Source organism: Ammospiza caudacuta, chromosome 6 (genome assembly GCF_027887145.1).
Source record: "Ammospiza caudacuta isolate bAmmCau1 chromosome 6, bAmmCau1.pri, whole genome shotgun sequence".
Taxonomy (NCBI): Eukaryota; Metazoa; Chordata; class Aves; order Passeriformes; family Passerellidae; genus Ammospiza; species Ammospiza caudacuta.
The window spans coordinates 60681783-60705077 of record NC_080598.1 but is presented as its reverse complement, the minus strand read 5'-3'; the positions used below and the strand labels follow the sequence as shown (position 1 = coordinate 60705077).

The 23295-nt window shown below is 37.9% G+C and overlaps 1 protein-coding gene across 3 annotated transcripts in view; it reads left to right on the top strand.

Annotated features, from left to right (window-relative positions):
- PPM1A (protein phosphatase, Mg2+/Mn2+ dependent 1A) overlaps positions 1 to 21835 on the top strand; it is a 34743-nt gene extending 12908 nt beyond the window's left edge. The window contains exons 2-6 of one of the 3 annotated variants that reach the window (XM_058807474.1): positions 1308 to 2159; positions 3894 to 4011; positions 8961 to 9069; positions 11640 to 11697; positions 14030 to 21835. In XM_058807474.1, the coding sequence (XP_058663457.1) occupies positions 1326 to 2159; positions 3894 to 4011; positions 8961 to 9069; positions 11640 to 11697; positions 14030 to 14059 (1149 nt within the window). In that variant the 5' untranslated portion in view covers positions 1308 to 1325 and the 3' untranslated portion in view covers positions 14060 to 21835. Of the gene's footprint in view, positions 1 to 1307; positions 2160 to 3893; positions 4012 to 8960; positions 9070 to 11639; positions 11698 to 13957 lie in introns of all 3 variants that reach the window. The other 2 variants (XM_058807473.1, XM_058807475.1) reach the window with 2 other exon arrangements.
- The last annotated feature ends 1460 nt before the right edge of the window (positions 21836 to 23295 follow it).

Here is a 23295-nt window from a genome sequence, read left to right as displayed (position 1 = left end):
AAGCTAAACATTTCTGAAACCCCTGGTGTACTGATTTTTCTGCTAGTGCAGCTGTTAGTTGGGGCCTCAGGTAAAATCTGTTTTTGAGGTTCTTTTCACAGATAATTTTTGTCCACAGTCTTCAAACAGAAAAGCTCATAGTTTTGTTCCATTACTTTGTATTGTATAACAGTGATTTGCAGACTCTTGGATGCTTCCCAAGGCATAATTTGCAAGTATAAAATGTGTGACCTATTTTGTACGATTTTTTAATAATGAATGCACAAATAAAGCAATGTGGATTAGAAGGGTGGGTTGGATGGTTAGGGTGTGAAAACCATGAAGATAAACCAGTCAGTTTACACTGCCTGCAAATATCACTTATTCTCTTAAGCATGAATATTTGCTGCATCACATCCCAGTGAGGAGAGGGTGTGCAGTGTATGGGTCTGGCTTGAATCTTGATTCACACAAGAATATACAATAGATGTGATTTTATTTCCACCCAGATTTCCTCAGATTTGTCAGGGGCAGTTGTCTTTCAGTGAAGCATGAATACATGAGGGTTTTAAGTAAATCTGCAGCACAGACATCTGAGAAGCTGCTGCGTAATTTAACCGAAAATCTAAGGATGAGCTTTCACAAGATGGCTGAGCCAAACTAATGGCTTGCTGCTGCCTAAAGGGACAGCTGCTCTGTTCCTTCCCAGTCCTGCTGCTAGTTTATCCAGTGCTGCTTTTTCCTTTATGCAGACTCGCATCCTCTTGGTCATTCTTATCATTTATCTGCTTTAAAAAAGCCAAATAGCAACTGAACCCAAAACCCCCTGAAATCCCCATCTTAAAAAAAAAACCTAATCATTTTGCTTTCATTTTCCCATCGCTACCAGAAAAGCAGTGTTAGCAGGAATTTGTGGCCAGCAGGTAGGGATCTAGGGAATGCCAGTGTCCTAGAAACATTGAACTCTTTCATGGCTCAGTAGTTGCAGGGAACAGCCATTCAGATGTGTGCCAGTTAACAAATCCTCTTTGAAACTCGTTGCATACACAGTTCTATTAGAGGCTTTTGCCAGAGCCATGAATGACAGTGAACATGAATTTTTCAAGTAAAACAGCTGAAAATACAAAAATATGAAAAGTACAGTTCAGCTAGTAGTAGTGTCCTTGTTTAAATTAGATGAAAGCAATGCAAATTTAACTGGAGACACAGAAAATTCAGCTTTACAGCTGTGTACTTCGGGCATCTTACTTGTACCCTTATTTAATATCTTCCAGCAGGATTTTTAAGAAACATCTTAATAATCCTTTTTTTTTTTTTTATCTTTGTAGAACTGAAGGAAGGTCACCATGGGAGCATTTTTAGACAAGCCAAAGATGGAGAAGCATAACGCGCAGGGGCAGGGGAACGGGCTGCGCTACGGCCTGAGCAGCATGCAGGGCTGGCGCGTGGAAATGGAGGACGCGCACACGGCTGTGATCGGTTTGCCAAATGGACTCGATGGATGGTCGTTTTTTGCTGTCTATGATGGGCACGCTGGATCCCAGGTTGCCAAGTACTGCTGTGAGCATTTATTAGATCACATCACGAGCAACCAGGATTTTAAAGGGCCAGATGGGCCACCATCTGTGGAAAGTGTAAAGAGCGGCATCAGAACAGGTTTTCTGCAAATTGACGAACACATGAGAGTCATCTCTGAGAAGAAGCATGGCGCAGACAGAAGTGGGTCAACAGCTGTGGGTGTCATGATTTCTCCCCAACACACGTACTTCATCAACTGTGGAGACTCGAGAGGGTTGCTCTGTCGAAACAGGAAGGTTCACTTCTTCACACAGGATCACAAACCAAGCAACCCTCTGGAGAAGGAGCGTATCCAGAATGCAGGCGGCTCCGTCATGATTCAGCGTGTGAATGGCTCCCTTGCTGTTTCAAGGGCACTTGGGGACTTTGATTACAAATGTGTCCATGGGAAAGGTCCAACAGAACAGCTGGTCTCACCAGAGCCTGAAGTTTATGAAATTGAGAGATCAGAAGAAGATGATCAGTTCATCATCCTGGCGTGCGACGGTATCTGGGATGTTATGGGAAATGAAGAGCTGTGTGACTTTGTAAGATCCAGACTTGAAGTCACTGATGACCTTGAGAAAGTTTGCAATGAGATAGTTGACACCTGCTTGTACAAGGTAGCCAGACTTGAGAGAAGGAGTTTACTGTGCTTTCCCTATTAGAAGTTTATGAGCAAGCTAATAATAACTTTGCTTCTTCCAGTCTATAAATATTCAATGGTTTATGGTAACATGACTTTGACAGTGATGACCATGTATCCTACAAAAGTGGTGATAGAGGGGGAATGAACACACAACAGAAACAATGTTTTTCTGGGTGGTTTTGGTTAATTAAGAGATTATAATCATGTACAGATACACTGTGATCAGTGGAAAACTATAAACTTCTGGGAATTTATGGGCAAGCTAAAGACAATAACTGCCCTTTTTTGTTTCATAATGTACTTTACAAAACCTCAACTCTTAAGACTTAATCAGGCTAGAGAGTGTATTTCCCCTTCCTAATCTTCCCCTGCTTTCTTGGGCACATAGTATTAACATCACTGTCATATTTACATCAAGATAAATGCAGAATCAGTGAACCTTGACTTCATGTTTTGAAGACTTGGCTTCCTAAGTTAGTTTTTCTTTTGGTTTAATTACTGTATTTCTTACTCCCTGTTGTGTGGTACAGCTCTGAAACCAGCTCTAGTAGATGGAGACTATTTGGGTTAACAAAACTATGTAACTTTGTCTGCATTAACTTCTACTTTGTGTTAATGAGTTGCAGTGTGATGCAGTTACTGAGTTTCATAAGCTTGATACTTATTTTGCAAAGGCAAATTGGCAGTCATAAAGAAAAAAAGCCAACTTTTTTCTAGAGAAACAAGACAACATCCCTGCTCTTCCCACATGGCTAATAGTATCATTGTTTCCCATATGAAAAATTGGAATTGCTTTCCAACACCTTGGCAGATTGATAATGGTTACATTTTTGGTTACTATTTTTCTTTGGGAATCCTAAAAGCAAATACCAGGAAGGGAACAGTGGCTTGTGGATGCTGTAAGCTTTGCAGGAGCCAACTGTCAGCACCTTCCCATGCCTGTATACTGTTTTTTTTGCACACTGGCTTGTTCTTGATCTTGCTGACATCACTGGAGTTAATTAGTGTTAAAAGTTAAGCCTGTGGATGCATATTTGTAGGCCAAAGCAAAGGAGTATTGTAAGTAAACCAAACACTTACTTTGCATGAGCAGAATGTGTTTGTATTTTTAAATATCCAAGTATTGAGGGTCCTTTATTTGGAGTATTAAATGTAAATATTTTTTTGGAAGATCTCAGTACCTTACAGCTGGTTTTCTAACAAATTCTGTCACTTGCAACTTTTCATGTTTTAAATGAAAAGATGAAGGAAAAACCTAATAGCTGTGATTTTTAGTGGAAGCACTGTCTGAATTTAGCACCTTCCTGATGAGTGCTTTTGAGCAGTCATGGTTTTGTTCACCCATTCAGCTGTTTTCCCAAAATGTTTGGATGGCACTTAAAACAAGATGGAACACAACTTTGTAATTATACATCACTCATTACTGATGTCAGTTTTTAAATGACAGTGGGGTGTCTGTAACTGCCTCCCTGTAGTCTTCAAACCATAAAAGTGGAAAAAACAATGACTGAAGAGTTGTACCAAATGAATGGGCCTGGAATTCTCTAAGGGGTACAGGGAGATGAATTCTAATGGTAGTATTATTCCATAATAGTCAAAACTGGATTCTGATACCATATGATTTGTGAATTTCTGTATTTAAAATGCTTTGATGTGTGTTTAGCCTGGTGTGTATACATTTCTCAAATCATGTTTTCTTTTCCACCAGGGAAGTCGAGACAACATGAGTGTGATATTGATCTGTTTTCCGAATGCACCAAAGGTATCACCAGAGGCGGTGAAAAGAGAGGCAGAGTTGGACAAGTACCTGGAAAGCAGAGTAGAAGGTGGATCATTTAAAAAAAAATAAGTAACTTTGTTTCTAAACAGACCCCTGGCCCCCTTCCCCTTCCAACAATTAAACCCTTAACACATACAGGCTTTTTAATAGACCTTCAAGTGCCATTGGCCATCCTGTGTACCTCTGAAAAAGGCACTCTGTATATCCTGAAAAAGTTCTGCCATGAAAGTGCAGCAGCCTGTAGCCCTGAAAATTATTCAGGATGGCAGAGAATTCATTTATGCCCAGTGTTCTTCCTGAGTCTGTTGACAGCACTAACTTCAGACCAGTGAATCCTGGTTCCTGTCACATGGAGTTAAAGAAAATAATCAAAATATCTTACAAAGTGTCTGTGAAGATGATAATTTGAGTGCCATTTATAGTTAAGTACAAATCAGTTAGCTGTAATATTTTATTATCCAATAATAGTATGGTTACAACTCAATTACTATAATCTTTAAGCACCTGCTTACGTATTTACTTATTTGAAAGTATGTCAGAAATTTGTCAAAGCTAATCTTTAAGCATTTGTGACAAACAAAAGCTGGGAACTCATCTTGATAGTAACTTAAAAATTTTTCTTAAACTTTAAATCAAAACTGTGAGTCTGGGGCTTTTTGGATCACATAAAAATGATATTTGAAATCAAGTAGATTCAAATAATTTCAGATTAAAACTGCATTTATAGTGCCTTTTGATATTTAAAACCAACTACATCTTGGAGTTTGTTTCTGAAATCTAAGACATGCTGTATGCATTATTTGCATAGGTTCAGTCTATTTTTGAAGTGGACTCCTCTGTATGTTACAAGTCTAGTTATGTGTGTGTATCCTTCCAAGAACCCTCAATAGCACACAGGGCACGAGAGGCAGAGTTCTCCACAGCTGTGCCAGCAGTGGTCAGTAAGTTAGAGGAGTACATTATGCACTTTTTCCTCCTTAACTTGCATGATGGTAACACATTGCAGCTCCTGAAATTTCACAGAGAACTTGCCTACATGGGAATTTTGGGCTCAGACAAATCCATGTGCAATTTTTACAGCACTTACAACCTGTGTAGGTGCTCCTGCAGAAAGTACCACGTTTTTCCAAGGTCTCACTTGCCAGCTCTCAGCAAACTGCATCTGTTGTGCCCCTGAACAAGTGCCCAGGCAGACATTTGTGTGTTTAATGCCCACACTTGCCTGAGAGGAGAGGAGAGGAGGGGTTGGTGCACAGTCAGTGCTGGTGTGAATGTCCCTGGCAGCGTGGCAGGAATGTCCCCATGCAGTCCCACTGCGGGAGGGAGGTGCCAGCAGAGCAGGGAGCAGGTTTGCACCAGGAGGAGCTCACAGTGTGTGCCCACCCACAGATCTGCTGAGGAGCAAGTGTGCTGTACATTCACACATTGATTCACAGCCTGCTAACTCTCCTGATCTGGGCAAGTGCTGCCTTCTTATCTTAGATATTGTGGCTGAGCTCAGACAAACCCGTGACCTAGAATATGAAAATATGATGAAGCCAAGGCTGCATCTTCAGCTGGCCTCATCCTACCCTAGGAGTGTTACAGTGAGGAAAGCTGGCATTTTTGTATAGCTGCTTCATTTGGTAAAGGAACAGCCTAAACACTGGGCCTGCATGTGGTTATGGTACATACCAGGAATTTGGCTGCCGGTACTTTGCATTTATACAAATAGGAAATTTGCAGGAATGATCAAAGTGTGATAATTGCATAGAGGCAGAAGGATTCTGTATGTAGTTATAAAGCACTTTAATTTAATGGGATGGTGTCTGAACAACTTGAGGAAATATACTGTACTTCCTCTCAAGGGTCTTTGCTTAAATTTTAGAATTATCCTTAATTTTTTGTCTGTTGTTGCACAAAAAGATTATTTAAATGAATGTTTAGTAAACACTACTCAACCCAGCAGTGATTTGTATCAGCTGTGTGCAGAATTTGGCCTTTTAGGACTTATGCATGAGGAAAGTTGAAAGGCCTGAACCAAGGCAGAATTTCAAGAACAGAAGTTGATAACTTTGTTATTTAATATATAATTAATTAATTAATGTGCCATTGCATTGTTTCTGAAGTAAGTGGATAATGCCTTATTGACTAGTAAGGTAGGACTGCTGCAGCATCTGAAACTTTATACACTACAGTGAATAATCTTGCTCTTATCTTAGGATATTATAAGAGTGGCAGTGCTTAACTTTAAAAGCCTGACTTTGGGCTGAAGGAACTAAAAAATATAAAGAATACTTTTAGAATGATCTTACTAATCTGTAATATCAATTTAAATTTAAAATTCATTAAGAGGGAAGCTTGGTTAAAATGCATATTACATATTTTTATGCACTTCAGTTCTCAGTGAAGTCCAGCAGGTAATGAGAGTCGATACTTTCTAATGTGCATTTTTTTCTGGTTGTATTTTTATCCCCTTGGCCCAGAATTTACCTTTTTACTGTTAAGAACTAGTGCAAATTTTAGGACTGAATAGGATTTAATAATGATGGTCATCTTGAATAAGGAGAGATGATTCAGATTTTAAAAAATGTAGAAACTTTTCTACTTACTATGTCGCTTAAGACTCTCCTGATATGTTTGTGGTCCAGATTTGTAGCTGCAACAAAAAATGGAAGAAGCAGCAAGTGTGGAGAAGCATCCTTGTGCCATTACTTGCAATAAATCAATGTTACTCCTAAAGTATCATGTGAACTTCATGGTAGAAGTAATCAATCATTCCAAAATGTGTTGCTATTATTTGCACTAATATGTGTTATCAATGTGTTGACTCTAAAAAGAAACTTGTCTAAGCTTTTTTTTCTGTTCTCATTCTTTTTTACATAAAACCATTCCATAATAGATATTCCCTGCAATATTTATACCTATGTAGAGATGAATAATTTTAAGTTAGCTGTTATATGTTCCTTCCCTGATTTTCACATAAACAAAGTTCTGGCTTTTTCTTAAACTTTGTATGGAATTCCCATTTTTGAATCCTTTATTTTAGGGTTGTAAGTACATTTTTCCAGTACTTGATGCCATGGAAATGTGTAGAAGGTTTAAAAGTAAATTAAAGACTGGGGGGAGGGTTAAAGGTGTATTGAAACAAGATAATTCCAATAAATTAAACACAGCTAGCAGACCGACTCCATTTGTTGTGTCTTCAGTGTTCATTCAGTCTGTATCTATAGTTTTATCAAAATATAAATGTATTCATTTAGTGGAGACTGTATGTTAAATGTACTGCAGTTACAGGTTGTGAAACTGTGTAGTATAGGTCAAGTATAAATTCCTTATTTTTGTACAGCAGAACTTTAGAACTAGCACAATGTAGCATATTCTAGATGTTCAAAATTGCACAATAAAGGAACTTGGCAAACCAAATCTGAGATCTTGGCTTCTTATTCAGATTTAAGATTTCATAGATTATTTCTTTGCTAAATGTAAGATGGTAAAATGAACTTTGGCTGTAGATTTTGAGGAAATGGCAAGTTTTTGAGGTGTCTCTGGTGTGCAGTGTCATGTATTTAAAATTTAAGTTTTGAAGGAAACAGCTTAAAGCTTTGTGCTGCAGAGTTTGATGCTGGTTGAGGACTAGGCAGTGTTTCCACTATACCTTGCAAATAATTTACACAGCCTGACTGCAAAACAGAGCTGATGGTTTTTGTAAGCACACGCAGCCCTGAAAAACCATTACATACACAAAAAGTAATTCACAATTGTTTTTTAGGTTTTGTTTTGTTTTGACTAAAAAGGACTGGATACATGTTGGTTTTAAAAGCTTTCAATGTACCTTATCTCACAAATTATAAAATGGAAACTTGGTGTGTTCTTCTGGAATTTAGGGCAAAATCTGAATGCTTGAGTATTTTTCAAAAGTGGTACTGATGAATTCGAACTACTTTCAAACTGTGTAAATGCTTTATTAGCTGAAGAACAGTGTGCATGTACATACATGCATGTAGAGATGTGCACATATGTACACATTGTTGTATGCATGTTCCAGCATTCACTTGGAGATGAAAAACACCAGGTCTTAATAATTCACATGTTTTGCAACTTCTGAGAGCTCGTGTTTACAGAGAAATGAATGAGATGCATTTTAAAAAATGTTCTTTAAATTTCATAAAATGCCTGTTTAAGGAATGACTCTTCATACTTCTTCTGGTATGATCTTGAATGTCTTGAATTCAAATAAAACCGTGTACTTTTGACTTGAGGAGAAAAGTGAAAAAAGCAAACACAAACCCAAAACAAACCAACCAGGCCTGAGAATAAACTTAAAGAATTAATGTCTTGGCAAATGTGGCTGTGGCTACAATACAGATTCTCTTCACCCAGAAGCTGGAGTGGATCAGCTTTAAGTTTCTGCCCTGAATTTAAATATCTCCTGAGTTGAGGATGAAACTGTCAATTAGATGTGATGTCCCTGGCTTTTAATTTATGTGTAATAGTCCTTAAAATATGCATGTTGCTGTAATGCAGTGAGGTACAAGTATTGGTTTATACACATACAGCCATGGGAATTACTTCTGACATGTCTAACCCTTTATTTCTTGGAAATACTCTGTTTTCTGTGATGGCAATAATATTTTATCTTGTGTTGCAGTGATAAAGCTGATGTTAATATCTGCCCTATGCCTTGGGAAGATATTACATCTTCTGTCTAATGTATAGCAGGAAAGCCATTAAAGATTTTTTCCCCACTGTTACTAGGTAGCTGTGTATTTCTAAAACCAAGTCAGCATGTGAACAGCAGTAAATCTGTGTCAAATCTGTTACAGATTTTTACTTACGGAACCAAAGTTAACAATTACCATGTTGAGTACGATCTGTCGCTTTAATTTAATTTTTTAATTTTATTTTTAATGTTAAGCTGCCTTTTTTTTTTTTTTTTTTTATAAAACTGAGTGTTTCAATCTTTTGAAGTTAAATTTGGACTGCACTTACAAAAAAAGTACTTCTGATTCCCAGAGATCATAAAGAAGCAGGGTGAAGGAGTGCCAGACTTAGTCCACGTGATGCGTACGTTAGCAACTGAGAGCATCCCAAACCTCCCACCGGGAGGGGAGTTGGCAAGCAAGTGAGTTCACATCAGTGTACATGTGGGGGTTCATTTCAATCACTTTGGGACTGCAAGGCCACTCTTAAAAAAGTTGGGGGGCAGGGAGGGAGGAAGGGCACAGGACAAAAGGTGGTGATCTCTTCTCCAGTTTTTATTACTCAGTTGTTCTGGATGAAAAGGACAAGCCTAAGAGTGGAGTTGACTGTGAATCATTGCAAAAATTAAATGTCAAACTGTAGTTTTTGGGAAGGAATGAGGGGTTTTTAAGGGTGGCCTGTCTGTTTTTTTAATTTAACTGGGGTTTCTGGGGGGATGTTACATTTGAACATGTGAAAATAATGCCCTGACTTTAATGACTTGGGTTGAAGTGTTCTACACTTCAACAAGAAGTTATATGCATAAAATGTTTTGCTTGGCAGCTTTCTTTTCTTGTCTGTAGCCATGTTGTAATTGCTTAAAAATTTGCTTTTGTTCCTCTCTGCTTGTGACAAATCTGAAAGCCAGATAGAAATCTATCAAAAAAGAAAAGTGGGAAGTTAAATTTGTAGCTTTATATAGCTGACTTTGTCCCTGAAGGGTTCAGTGGTGATGCTCTGTGGTTTCTCAAATATTCAGTCTTTAAGGAAGCAATGTGCTCAGCTTGTTTGCACCCCAAACCAAGAGCTTTTTGATTCAAAAGATTCTTCATGAGCCTGTGCTGTGTTAAAAAGGATAGGGCACATATGGTATAGAATATTTTTGACCTTTCAGAGTATGATGCTTGTATTGTTACACAAAACAGCAGGACTTCAGGCATGTAATTGAATAAATTATAAATTTAAAAATTGAACAAATTATGAAGGGATAAAATAATTAAATTATAAAGTGATAACTGTAAAGATGGCTTCTAGAAAACAATGTTGTTCCTATAGGAACTGTTTGACTAGGAGAAGAAGAGATGGCAATTTAAAGTATAATAGCATCTATTTAGGATGGGCTGCTGTACTGTTGAAGTATGAGTGAGTCAGTTACTCATGAAATGCAGCATACAAATTGATTTTTCTTCATCTCCTTTGGCTGGAAGTGGCATCATGGCTGTGAAGAAATGCTGAAGTGATGTGACTTCAGCAGGATTTTGTATCTCAGTGATGCTAGCTTGAATAGGGACTTAGAGAAATATTGATTTAATTGGATTATTATTATTACATTGAGTTTATGTAACTTAAAGCATTGTTGCCAATTTGGAAGGAAAATAATGCTTTCCAAGAAACCTGCCTGTATTTAGAATCAAAGATACCTATTTCTTGAAAGATGTGGGAAACTTTCCAATCCATATGTGTAATGTACCTTGTGTGTAATTGCTTGATTTTATTGCTTTGAATCCAACCTCTTCTTTCATGCCCTATAACCATTCACTATGATGTTTATACATGGTAGTTCCTGACTCTTCAGTGTTGCAGGATGATTACAAAGCTTGTCATCTGCTTTTTTCCTTCTCTTGCACTCCTTTGTGATTGCTCTGCATGCATTCATCAGCAGTTTAAAGGTTGCTCTTTGAATTTTGCTTTGCACCACAATCTGCTACTTCATCTTACTTAGTTCTGCAGAAAGGGATCCAAAAGAAAGTTGCATTTAAAGTCCAATATGTAATTTCTGGTTTTTACTCCCTCTTTCCTTCCTGTTCTCCCTTCAAAGTTTTTTCATTATCTACTTCTAAAGGCATAGGCAGCTTCTTCCTTCAGCCTCACATTCGGTTGTGTTTTGTTTTTTGGGGTTTTTTTATTGCCTGTTTTCAAGGGGTTTTTAAACTCTCAATTTTTCACCCTATGTTAAAAAAAAAATAAAAATCATGTTGCTCATTTGCATGTTGATGGCAAATGTATTCATCTTTTATCAATTTATTTCTTATCAATTTTCTATCACTATTAGAAAAGTCAGGAATCCCAGAGATGAAGGTTAATTTCAAGCTATCTTAAATATGCTAAGTAGGGGCCTTTTTAAAAGGAGGTAACTGTAAAAATGCTTGAATAAATTTTTTATATTTTTTTACCAGACAAAATTGAGTATTGGCCATGTCATTGTAGAAGAGTATTGTTCTAGATCTATTTTTTTCATGTTTGCACATGGAAAGTACATTTTAGGGCATAACACAAACAAAAATGTACCTCAGAATGTAATTTTTGTGTGTCCAGAAAATAACACAACACTGTTCCCCTATGGAAGTAATACATAATACATGCCTTAATACATGAGGCACTACTGCAGTGGTGTTTGGGCACAAATGACCAGGACATTCAGTGTCCACTGAGGTTTCTGCTGCCCTTTTTCAAAGGGAAGAGCTGAGTGTCAGGTTGTGCTCTTCTCCTGTTGAACTCCAAAGGATATTCAGCCTTGTTTGTCTTAAGCCTAAAGGTTTTAAAGGATTTTTTGAAAAATCCTTTTTTTTTTTTTTTAAGGTTTTAAAGTGCTAACTTGGACTAAAAATGGTTCTGTGAATTTGGAATCTTCTAAAGTTTGCATTTAAATTAAAAATGGGAATTTGACTTGGGGAAAAAAATAAAAATACAAAAAATTAAAATCTTGTGGGTTTTTTGTTTTCTTTGCTCTAGACGGAGTGTGATTGAAGCTGTGTATAACAGACTGAACCCCTACAGGAATGATGATGCTGTAAGTATCTTCTCTCTTACATTCTCTTTCTCCCCACCCCAATCATTTGATCTGTTTTGTAAAGAAAGATATTACAAATTCCTGTTAAAGACCCTTTCCCCCCAAGAAAGGAATAACACTGTTGTGCTTTTTGGACTGTGTTTTGTAATTGTTTTCTGCTGCCTTCTGCTGATCATCATCTCAAAACTCCAGTAGGGTTGATTCATTTGTCCTCTGGAATTTCATTATTTCAGCCCTGCTTGGGTTTCCAAGTGTTGCCAAATGGTGGAAAGAGTCGTGGGGAGCCTTTTTCTCCCTTCTTCATAGGACACATTTTTTCCTAAATATCAAGAAAAAAATGCTATATCTAAAGGTTAAATGGATGTATTAAGAATACATTAGTTTACCAAATGGGCTGTGTAAACACTTTTATTCTTAAGCACAGAGCATCTTACAGCAAGCAAACACTTTGGGTTCTTACATGTCAGTGCTGAGAGAGACATAAATCCACCGTCAGGATGGGGGGAAGAAAAACCAAACAGTGAGCATGAGCATGATTCCAGTGGCACTTTAATCACCAGAAACAACATTCTGTCACTGAAAATACAATCTCTCCTGGAGCAGTTAAACTGATCCTTTAACTATCAGCAGAAATTTCTTCCATGCTTGGATGTGACAGAAGTGAAATGCAGCCAGACATGAAGATTGTGCGTTGGCCTCACAACTGTGCACTAGTTTTATTTGGCAGCCCTCGTTCTATTTTGAGCATTAAAATTCCTGAATAGGGGCTGAAAGAGGATGCTTTACCTTCAAAATACATTCTGTAGTATTTTGCTGTTCTACAAATGTACAGTACACAAACTTTGTGATCATGTTGGCTACTGGGATACAGAAATTTGCATATGGAATAGTTGGCAAGCAGCTCCTGCGTTTTTACTCATGCTGCTTTTATTCTTCATTCTTGAAACAACCATTTTGCTTTCATGTAATTGCTCTCCTTTGCTACTTCTGGTCTTGAAGGAAAAGCTGGAGGTGGTACTTTTGCAAAGGGCAATTTCAGTTTGTGTTTTTTTAACTACACCTCCGTGCCAACTGTTCCTCTCTGGTTTGCAATGGATTCTGTGTGCAAGATTGAATGAAGGGTGCAGAACTACAGTGCTAAGAAATTCTCATGTGTGGCATTGCTAGAGACTTAATTAGCCTCTCTCCTCTCCAAGGAGTCACTAAGGCAGTGCTTTTGGAGAAAAGTAATATTTCTACCTCCTGCAGCCTCAGTAATGATGGGGAGGTGTAGCTGTGGAAGCACCAGGATGAGCTGTTGTAAAAGCCCATCCTGCCCCTTAATTGCTTAGGGAAAAGGAGTAGATGATGCTGGAACCACCAAAGGTGGTGCACAAGAGCAGTTTGCTCTGATTCCTGTGCTGCTGATTCAGCTCTGTTACTTCAGCTGCAGAGCTGTGGCCCCACACTTGCTCTTGGTTAACCTGTGAGCCCACCTGATGAGGTGGAAAAAGCTGAATACAGAGCAAGGGAAAAGGAAACAGGCCTGACACAAAGGCAAATGCTTTAAAAAACACTTGGTAAAATTAAATACTAATTAAACCAGGAATTGGTTAAACATTTGTCAGGCTTGTGGTCGTTATACAAAATCTGCTGTTGCCTGTGGGCCTAAATGGAATGAATTTTTGGAACACTCAGGAATTGGATAAATTGAAATACCAAGTAGTGTGGCCATAGAATTATGATTGGGAGCACAGCATGTTTCTACTTTCAATATTTTTATTTTCGTTACATACATTTCTTTTTTTCCCCTTGCAGTTTTATTACCATCCAAAATTACGATTTCCTTCAGTTGCCTAAACTACACTTCTGTAACCTTAAATTAAAAGTGTTAAAATAGCTCTGAGTTATAACAGGGTGTCAGTTGATGTCTGTATCCTCCCATGCAACGAGGGAGGGCTGAGAAGACAAAAGATGATAATGGTGATAACACATGACATGAGCACATCCTGCTCTTTTCTCACACCTGTGAGCTGAGAGATTCCATTTTGTATCACTTCTAACTACTCAGGAAATAGCTAGAAAGGCTCTGGAAATGCTTTTGAGTTACATGCCCAGGATCTTGTTTTCAGGATTGATAAAACAGTCATATTTTGAAATTTCTTGATTCTGATGTTTTGTTAATTAAGAATATGTGGGGTTTAGATACTTTTAGAAAGCTGTTTCTGAAAGGGGAGAGAAAAGAGACTCCTGAAATGATTTAAGTCTTTACCCTTTTCAGTCTGGATTATCCAGAAACGGCCGCAAGAATGGGCACTCCAGACTTTAAAGGGTTCCTTCTTTTTTCTTTAAGGATTCTGCCTCAACTGATGATATGTGGTAAAACTGCTCATCTAGCTGTGGAGTTCACCTTTCATCCTGCAAATGAAAGTGCAGCCCAACCTCAGTGACCCTTCTTAACATCCATCCTCAACCTTAATTAAAGAAGGGAATATGATGTGTTGGTGAGAGTGACTACAGCAGTACAACATCTAGCCCAGGAACTGATCTTTTTTTGTAAAACAGACTTCTGTAAACGTGATTTCAAACCATAAATTCATGTTGTAAATCAGACTCCAGCAATTTATGTTGTATGATTTTGTTTTTGTAAAGTGCAATTGTCTTTGTACAAATGCTCATATTTAATTATGAACCGCTTTAAATCACTATAAAGGTTAGAAGAAATGTTTTGGCTTGTGTGATGCAACAATATATATCCCTTTTTAAAATCATGTTGTGGTTTTGGATTGCAAGGAGCAGCAGCCTAGCCAGCTAGGTGCTCAAGAGGTGCACAAAACTGTTAAAGATAACTTTTTTGGTTGAAATGAAAGCTGAACTCATGGGCAACCTACCAGAAATTACAGTGTGTGAATTTCACTTGGCCATGGAAAAATAACTTAGGAGCAGTGCACATTCTTCAACAAACATACATCATTTTCTTGGGTGCACTCCTGCTCTCACGTTGAGTCGAAGGGATTTGTGATTTTGAGTTCAGTGGGAGTTAAATCATGCCCTGTTAACAGTATCCTGTTCATACATGTACCAATCTTGAATTAGAACACCTTGGTTCTTTGCACCTCTTTTTCGTTAACCCTTACCTGAAACTACTAATCACTGAGCACGAAGACAACTTTCTACATAAAGTAGGAGTCTGCAGCATTTTTACAATCCTGATTGGCTGGGTCTGCTGCTGTTCCAAGAAAAATACTCTTGAATTCCATTTTATCAATAAAGCTTGATTTAACAAACAAGACATTTACCCATAAATGTGTAATTCCTTCTTTTCCTGCCTTTTAAAATGTCAGTGCCATTGTAAATGATATTTTACTTGTGGAAGAATATTTTTCTTAATTGGTAGCCCATTTTTAAAATGGGAAGGATTTTGATTCTTGCCCAAGACATAGCCATATGCTAGAGGATGATGTGGGATTAATCCGTTACCTTATTTTTTACAAATGTTAGTTTTTTCAGGCTTTTTGGTGTTGTTTTTTTTTTTTCTCCCCTCCCTTCTGAAGATGTGCATTGGTTTGAATTTGCCTACTGTTTGATAAAAATACATTTGTCAAAGCCTGACAATCTTTAACATTTTATGGTGTGTGTTTTTAATTGACCCACTTACTTAGAATGAGAGACTAGTGGTTAAACAGTACTTGTGATTTGAGGTATAGCATGTTGACAATATTTAACTGTTTGTTGTTTAAAATTCTAATTTAAAATTTTATAAGAAAATAAACTAATTTGATTTAAGCTTAGCTTTCTCCCATTGAGCATACGAAAATTAAGTTTTCAAGTCAGTCGTGTTTGCAAAACTGCTGTTTTGTGCACCTTGTATTGTCTTTTTGGTTGAGAATATTGTATTTAATATGTAGTTTACTCATTTAGTAGGCAGATTCCTCAAAAGGAAAATCAGTAAAACAAGTAGATTGTAACATTTACTGCAGTTAAACAGAATCAGAACTTGGTGTATAATTACTTTTTGATAGGAAAATGTAGTACAATGCATTTTGCTATATTTGTCTTTCCCTAACTTTGACACATACATATTTGTATATATAGCCTTAAAACTAATGCAGAGTTAGGGAACACTGAACAGTGAAAAAGTAACTTATAGTGTCTTGGAACTAAGTATAGTATATACCAGCAAACTTTTCTTTTATCCCTCTTGTCTCTGTGGGGTGCTTAAACGTAACTTCATTGTATTCAGTTTGTAATCTGTTCAAGCATGAATGAAGAAAACATAAGCACTATTTGTATTTATAAATTTATAGCAATTTTTGCTTAAAGAACCAGTTCCTTACCTACCTATGAATAAATGCTTAAAATGTCTAATTTTGTTGTAGAGTGCAAAACTATAATGATGTTAAGTTATAGCTTCACAGGCACCTAATTAACGAGCATATTTAATAATACATGGTGTATTAGTGCGAAAAGCTCAACTTAATTTAGGACTAGGCAGATAAAGTTCTGTCCTTTTTTTTTTTCTTAGAGACTAAAGTTTAGTTTTGGAAACTGCAAAACCTTGAACTGGACTGTGGAACCTTTGAGTTTTAAACTTTAAAAATCGGAAGCAAAACTGTGGTGTGAAAAGCCATACTTCAAACCATAATCACTTAAACTGTCTCAGTGACAAAGGAGATTTTTTGAAGCCTCTTCTGACGAGGTCTCCTGAAGGTTAGAAAGAAAATAATTCTGCTGTTGCTACAGGTGATGTGAGTAGGTTTGAGGGTAGTGGCAGAAAGGCTGTTTCAGGCCTTTCTCTCTCTCGCCTACGTTCAGCGTTTTGATGAGCTCAGAGCACTGAACTGTGATGTATGCATAAACACTGCCATTTTAGATACAGACTTTGACTACAGAATAAACCAGTTAAGTATATAAAGCATCCTAGAAAAGAGGCAAGCTGTACTTTTTTCACTGCTCTGAAAAGAAAAAAGGCACTTTTGCACCTTTGTGCATCTCCTTCTTGCACCAGAAACTTTTTTTTTTTTAAATGCTAAAAACATTAGCACCTCAGGGGCAAGGCAGCAATTTTTATTTTGAAATATTGTGTGCTATTTATTTCCCTCTTGGAAAAAGATTCATGTGTGACAAAAATGAAAATTGTGTGATGTTAACAGATGTATTTTTAAATACATGTTCAAATAGGATGGTCCCGATTTGCTTGTTTTTAAAAGGAAATGACATTTGTAAAGCTACTTTGCTTCGTATGCCATGCAACTTTGTTTTCCTTCTACATTTGACAGCTTCACTGGCTACAGTTTCTGTGAGTTTTGTTATAGTCAGATTAAATGTTTGGCTGATCGTTCTGGGAGAATACCTGTAACTGCTTTATAGACAACTGTTCCAAATAATTCTCACTAATTCAGCATCGAAAATATGTTCAAGACAGAAGCTTCTAAAATGTGCTTTATACCAATGTTGGATGAACTAAATGCAGTGACATTAAGTAGGATCCTAGATTTGCAAGGCTTTGTAAATCCTTTGTATCCTTAGAGACCCCAGTACTCTGCTGGGGCAGGAACAGAGCCTGAGCCTTTCAGCTGGGCTTGCTCTCAGCTGGCCCAGGAGCAGCAGCACCAGCACCTTGAGGCACAGCCATCACTCAGTTAAACTGTGAGCTGGAGTCAGAGCTGGAGACAGGAATTTCATCAGCCTGTGGTTGAACTGCTGTGAGCTGTGGCAGGCGTAGGCTGTGTCAGAGGTGCCTGGTGAATGCTGAGCAGCAGATGAGTCATGGGAGCATTACCTTGAGAGTTCCTGCAGGTGCCAAAGCTGATCTTTTCAACATTTACTTGTAGCAAACTGACTTCAATGTCCATTACATTATTTATTGCAAAGCTGGTGCTGTCACTATATAGGTTCGTGTCTGAGCCATTTTGCTCAGTTCAGGAGTTGGAAGCTTAAGATGATTTAACAAAATTAGGGATCAGTTTTTTCTTCAGTTGATTCCCTGATAAGAATCCCGCCTTAATTTTATACACTGGGATAGGAGACCCTTCCTATTGCATTCCATTTTTAGTAGTTTATGGTCTAAGGATGTGGCTTCATGATCTTAGGCCAAGACTAAACCATTGCTCCTAGTTTGCCCCTACTGCCTTTTTTTGTGCCAGTGCTTGTCCTTAAGTAGGTGTGCAGTTAGGGGAAAGAAAGAAGCTGTCCTCTTGAGCTGGGTAAATTGATAATCCAGCTGTGACGTGCTGGTGCTAGGGAAAAATGGAGAGTGAGGAGACAGAACTGAGAGCAAAGGAATGCTTGCCCCACCCCTCCTGCCACAGTTTGGGAAACCACACCCAGATAAATGATGGCCTGTGTAGGGAGCATCTGGCCTTTGCAGATCTTTCCTCACTTAAGACAATTTTTTTTTTTTTTACAAACATTTCTTTTCTTTAAACTGGAACCATCAAACTTTGGTCTGAATGTCTTGTGTGTGAGTTCTGTGCTGACAACCTTCCTCTGTGTTCACATTCTCTGCAAGTTTGGATCTCTGTCTTGTAGGAGACAGCATGGCTGCCACAATTAGGTTAATGATATGGTTGTTACAGCTTTCCTTAGTTCAATGTACATCAGGATTTCATCATGGCAAGGTGTTCACCTCCATCTCTGCCTGCATCTTCTAGAACTGCTTTTGTGCACAGAAAACTTGGTGTGTTTCAGTTCTTGGTATTTAAACTTGGCCATGTCTAAAAGAGGCTAACCTTGAGGAAAGCCAGTGCCCTTTTCCTCATCCTTTGGCAAATACAGTATTTGATACAAACCTGATGTACCTTGCACAGGTTCAGAGGCAGCAAAGCTGTAGAGCTACAGGGCTGTACCTGACATTCTTGTGTAGAAAATGAATTGTCACTTGGTGCCAAGCTTTACCAGCTATGAAAATGATGTCTCCTAGATAATGAGTGTGGCTCCTTGTTACTACAGCTACCTATGTCTGAGGTGATCATAGCTGAGCCTTTATGGGCCAGTTCAGGCTGTAAACTCTCCATCTGACTGGGGAGGTTTTTGACTCTCTAAGTGGTGAAAAGAGGCTCCAGACATGAATTTCCAGGATGCTGTAGCACAAAAAAAAAAGAATGTGATTCCTGCTATAAGCTGTAAGCAAGGAGCAGAATTTAAAAGAATCACTCTGTGGCTAAATAATTTTGACTGACCTGTCTGAAATACTGATCAGAGACTCCAATCTTTTGTGAGCTTTTTCTCTGGAGTGCTTGCACAGTCTGCAGCTTTTTGCAGACCCAGGTGTGCACATCTGAAGCACTCTGTGGCCTTATTTTGCTTAGTAACATTGCTTTACAAATGAGGTAGCAGCCACCTGGGCTGTGGCACGTGTTCTCAGGAGGTCAGGAAGCTGTAGGAAAACTTGAAGCTTCTGTTTAGCATCATGGACCACTAAATGCATTCAAGTAGAAAAAATATAGACATGTTAAAAGTTGAGTTTACATTGTCTCCCATTGTTAATTTGTTTCTAGAAAAATGACAAGTGTTTCTACCATTTGCTTAATATGTGAAAAAAATGTCTGGAGCTTTAATCTCCTGATTGTGTCAGAGTTGTTGACTTGTAGTTACTTAGGCTTTGTGCATATTCCTCATTTTCTCTGTGTTTTTGTTAGGTGTTCCTTTTGAGTAGCAGTAATACAGATTTTTCTTTTCCCATCTCTTGTACACATTCTTCTGAAGTCTTTGCTTCCAGGCTAAGGGAACAGGAGTGATATTGATATTTTAGGAAAGTTGTTTTGGAAGAGGCTTGCTTTAAATGCAATGACCACAAAACCCCCCAACCTTTGCACCACAAAAGTTGGGAAAGTGGGCTTAACTTAAAAAATGCCTTTTATAAACCAAGAAAATCTAAAAGTGTCAAAACTTTGGGTTAGAAGTGGGGTGACAGGTCAGGTTTATAGAGTGGTTTATGCATAACCAGATTTTTAGATATAACTTGAACTGATTCCTGCCCAAGTACTTTCTAAAATATCACTAGGCACCTGCTTTCTTATTTTTTCTTTTTTATCCAAAATAAGAAGAATAACACCAATGATCCTCACTACTGTGTGACCAGCCATGTATCTGAGGGATGGGTGCTGTGTCAGGCACCATTTTCCTTCAGGAGCACAACATCAGCACTTCTCAGCTTGCTCAGTAACATTGAGGCAAAGCTGAAATTCCTTTTTTTTCCTTGAAGTGTTGGCTCTGAAGAGCTTGGTGGGAATCTGGGGCTTTTCCAGGTGGACAGGACTCCCCATGTGTGTTGTGAGGAGGCCTCTGGAGTTGAAGGTGCTGCCATTGTTATTTATTTTGAGAAATACCTTTAGGAATAATGAGAAAAAAAACTGCAGGTCCTCAGACAATCAATACTTTTATTCTATTGATGTCTGTAGAGCAAGGTCCAGAGTTTCAATTCAGCTGTTACTGAATTCCAGCCAGTCTGAGCAGTGCAAATACTGGGTACCCAATTTCATGTTCACTGTTGGGGTTTCAGGCTGGATCACAATATTTCTGTTCACACTGCAGGGGAAAATTAGAGTCAGATAGGCTTGGGAAAATCAGGCACAAACTTAACTTTACATGCTGCTGACATTCGTGGAGCTTTTGCTCACAACATACAAATTCTGCACTTGTTGTTGGAGCCTTAACTATCCCACTTCTCTTGGAATGAAAAACAAATGTTATCTTTATTCAGTTTAGGTTTTGAAAAAGCTTTTCAAAGCCAAAGGGAAGACAGTGATGATGTAAAAGCAAAATGTTTGGTTAATCTGAGATAATTTCTTAATTCTTTAAACATCTAAGAATTTTTTTCTTTTAAAACCTTAGAAGAGCACAGTTTAAGAGATTTGATCTTTGATGAAGTGCTTTTAGCTGCAGATCAGTGAAATCCAAAATGATGTATCCAGGATGGAAAGACAATGAGACCTTGAAAATGTAGGAATAAATGTGCTGAATTTACATTGAATTATATCCATGTCCAGTGATGGACTCCTGAAAGGTTGGATGATCTTTAAAGCTCTTCCAACCCAGACCATTCTATGGACCGTTGTATGAAGGGATCTTTGATAGTGTTTACAGGGGAACTTTTTATTCTTGCTGAGTGATGCCAGACTGAGAATTTGGAATTTCCAGCCCCTTAAATTGGAAACTGGGCATTGCTCACCAGAGTCCCCAGTGCTGGGATGCTGTCACCCCACATTCCGTGGGTTAATGCCCTGCAGCCCATGGGAGTTGGGGTTTCCCAGCCTGGTTTTGCTGATGACCTTGGGCACCAAGAGTTAAATTGTATTTTTTAACCACATCTAACTCTTTGGTGCCAGGAATCCACTTTCTGGAGTAAGTGCTGAATTATGCAAATGTTCTTGGCAAATGGTGCTGGGTATTTCACTGCTCAGAAAACTCAATTACTCGTGACCAAGAGTTGGTAGGAGACAAAAGCTGAGGTTCTCCCAGCCAGGGAGTGCTGCATATCTGAAAAGTGTGAGCTTTGACTTCCAGGACCAGCTGTTTGATAAATCTTTATAAGCAGAGATTTTGGGTTCTAGCATCTGTCTTGTTCCTAAGACCACGTACAAACATGCTGAATTAGAGAGTTTTCACCTGTCTTCTCACAGAATTGACTCCACACCATAAGAGTCTTGTTTGTAGTGACATGCTGTGCCTGTCTTTTTAGAAAATTCATGACCTCTTTATATCTATTTTGTGGAAAGTGTAACTTTTTTCATTGATGACCTGTATAAATGTGTGTTACGAATGGAGAGATTTAAGCTTGAAAAGCATGTTTGCAGATTACACAGCTTCATTATGGAATTTATAAATTTAACAGAGTAATATACAAGAGCATAACTATTTTCCTTAAGTAGAATGTATAACAATATATAATAAATTATTCTCCACGTAGTTCACCCACTATTTACAGTTTTACACAATTCAAACTGTGTGTTTACAGAAAGTTCAATAAATGTATATTTTGTACTATGTACAGATTCCTGGTCCCAAAGAAAATGTGTGAACTTAGTTTCTAACTTAACTTTTGAGATTGTACTTTTTTTTTCTTTTTTTTTTTCTTTTTTTTTCTTTTTTTTTGGTTTGGAATCAGTTGAACAAAACTGCATTACGCCTGTCGATGGTGGAGGCTTGCATTGGAGTAAACGGGAATTGGAAATATTTCTAATCTACAAAAATGATTCCACTAAATAAAACAGGCAATTACATTGTGTGTGTGTATTTGAGTGCTGCACAAACCATCCTCACATCTCTTTTATTGTCCCTGATTTACAAACTTTCCAGGCCTCCTTCAGTTTTCTGGCTCAAGGGAGTTAGATTAAAATGAAATACTGAGGTCTTATCGTGATCACTTTTTAGTTACAATTATTAAACTCCCTCCTTTTTGCTGTTTTTTCCCCTTTCATGTTGAAATTCCAAGATAAAGCTGCATGTGCTTGGCTCCAGCCCCAGCATTCCCCAGAGGCTGCCTGGTCTGGGGCTTCCAAGAGAACTAGAGATGGATTAGGATGCCCAACTTCTGGAATACTTCATCACACAGGAGCAAAATACATTTGTATCTTTTGCCCTGATTCAGATCCAGTACTGTAAAATAAAAGCTAGACCTTTGTATTATAATTTTAAGAATTTAAGGATGCTAAAGGCTAAAATAAATATGGTTTTAGCCTTTATGATTTGAAGGAAAAATGAGCCTGGATGTAACCAGCTCACATTTGTCATCTGTGGAAATCTTTATAGACAGAGCTGGAAGGATTCTGACATGGATTAAATGAATTCAATCTGGGGAGGGGGCAGGAGGGGATTCTGCTGTCACCTGAGACCTGGAGCAAACTTGTCTATTAAAGGAACTTAAAGATTCAGCCCCATCCCTTTAAGGATTAAAACTCAGAACCACTGAATTGTCTAGCAAAAGAAAAGGGTATTTTCTGTGGATTAAAAAAATGGAATTGTTATGATAAAATATTCTATTAGCCTTGGTTCACATTAATGGAGCAGACATGGGAGACAAAATATATCCCTGTGTCTTCCAGCTCAGAGTGTATAAAAGGACTGGTTTATCCTATCTAACTGAAAGTATGCATTTTAATGTATTTTTCCTCAAAGCCAAAGAATAATATACCTCTGAATAGCATTGTTGGTTTGTTTAAATGGGGTTTTTTAATCCTGACATCTAATAATAAATTTGAATTCCATCCAAGCTGTTTAGATAGAAATATTAGGCCAACTGCAGATGTTCATTGTGGCTGAATTTCATGAGGCTGCATTTATGTGAGCTAATTTTAAAAGAGGCAGAACCCTGAAGCCTGGTTAAGTCATTTCACTCATTTCAGTTTTAGTGTTCAGCAATTTTTAAGAATATAGGAGATTATTCTAACAACTTCTGAAGGAACAGAGGACAATTTGGTAAAAACTAGAAAGAAGATCTTAAATTTACTGAAGGTTTGACTCAATCAGAGTCTTTTCCAGCCCTCATGATTCTGTGATAGAAATAACTAAGACAATTATCCCCGCAAATACATATACCCAGGAGAGGCTCTGGGACATGTTCTTGGGTGAACATGGTGCTGGCACTCATTTGTGAGCTTGCAGGGCTGGATATAATAT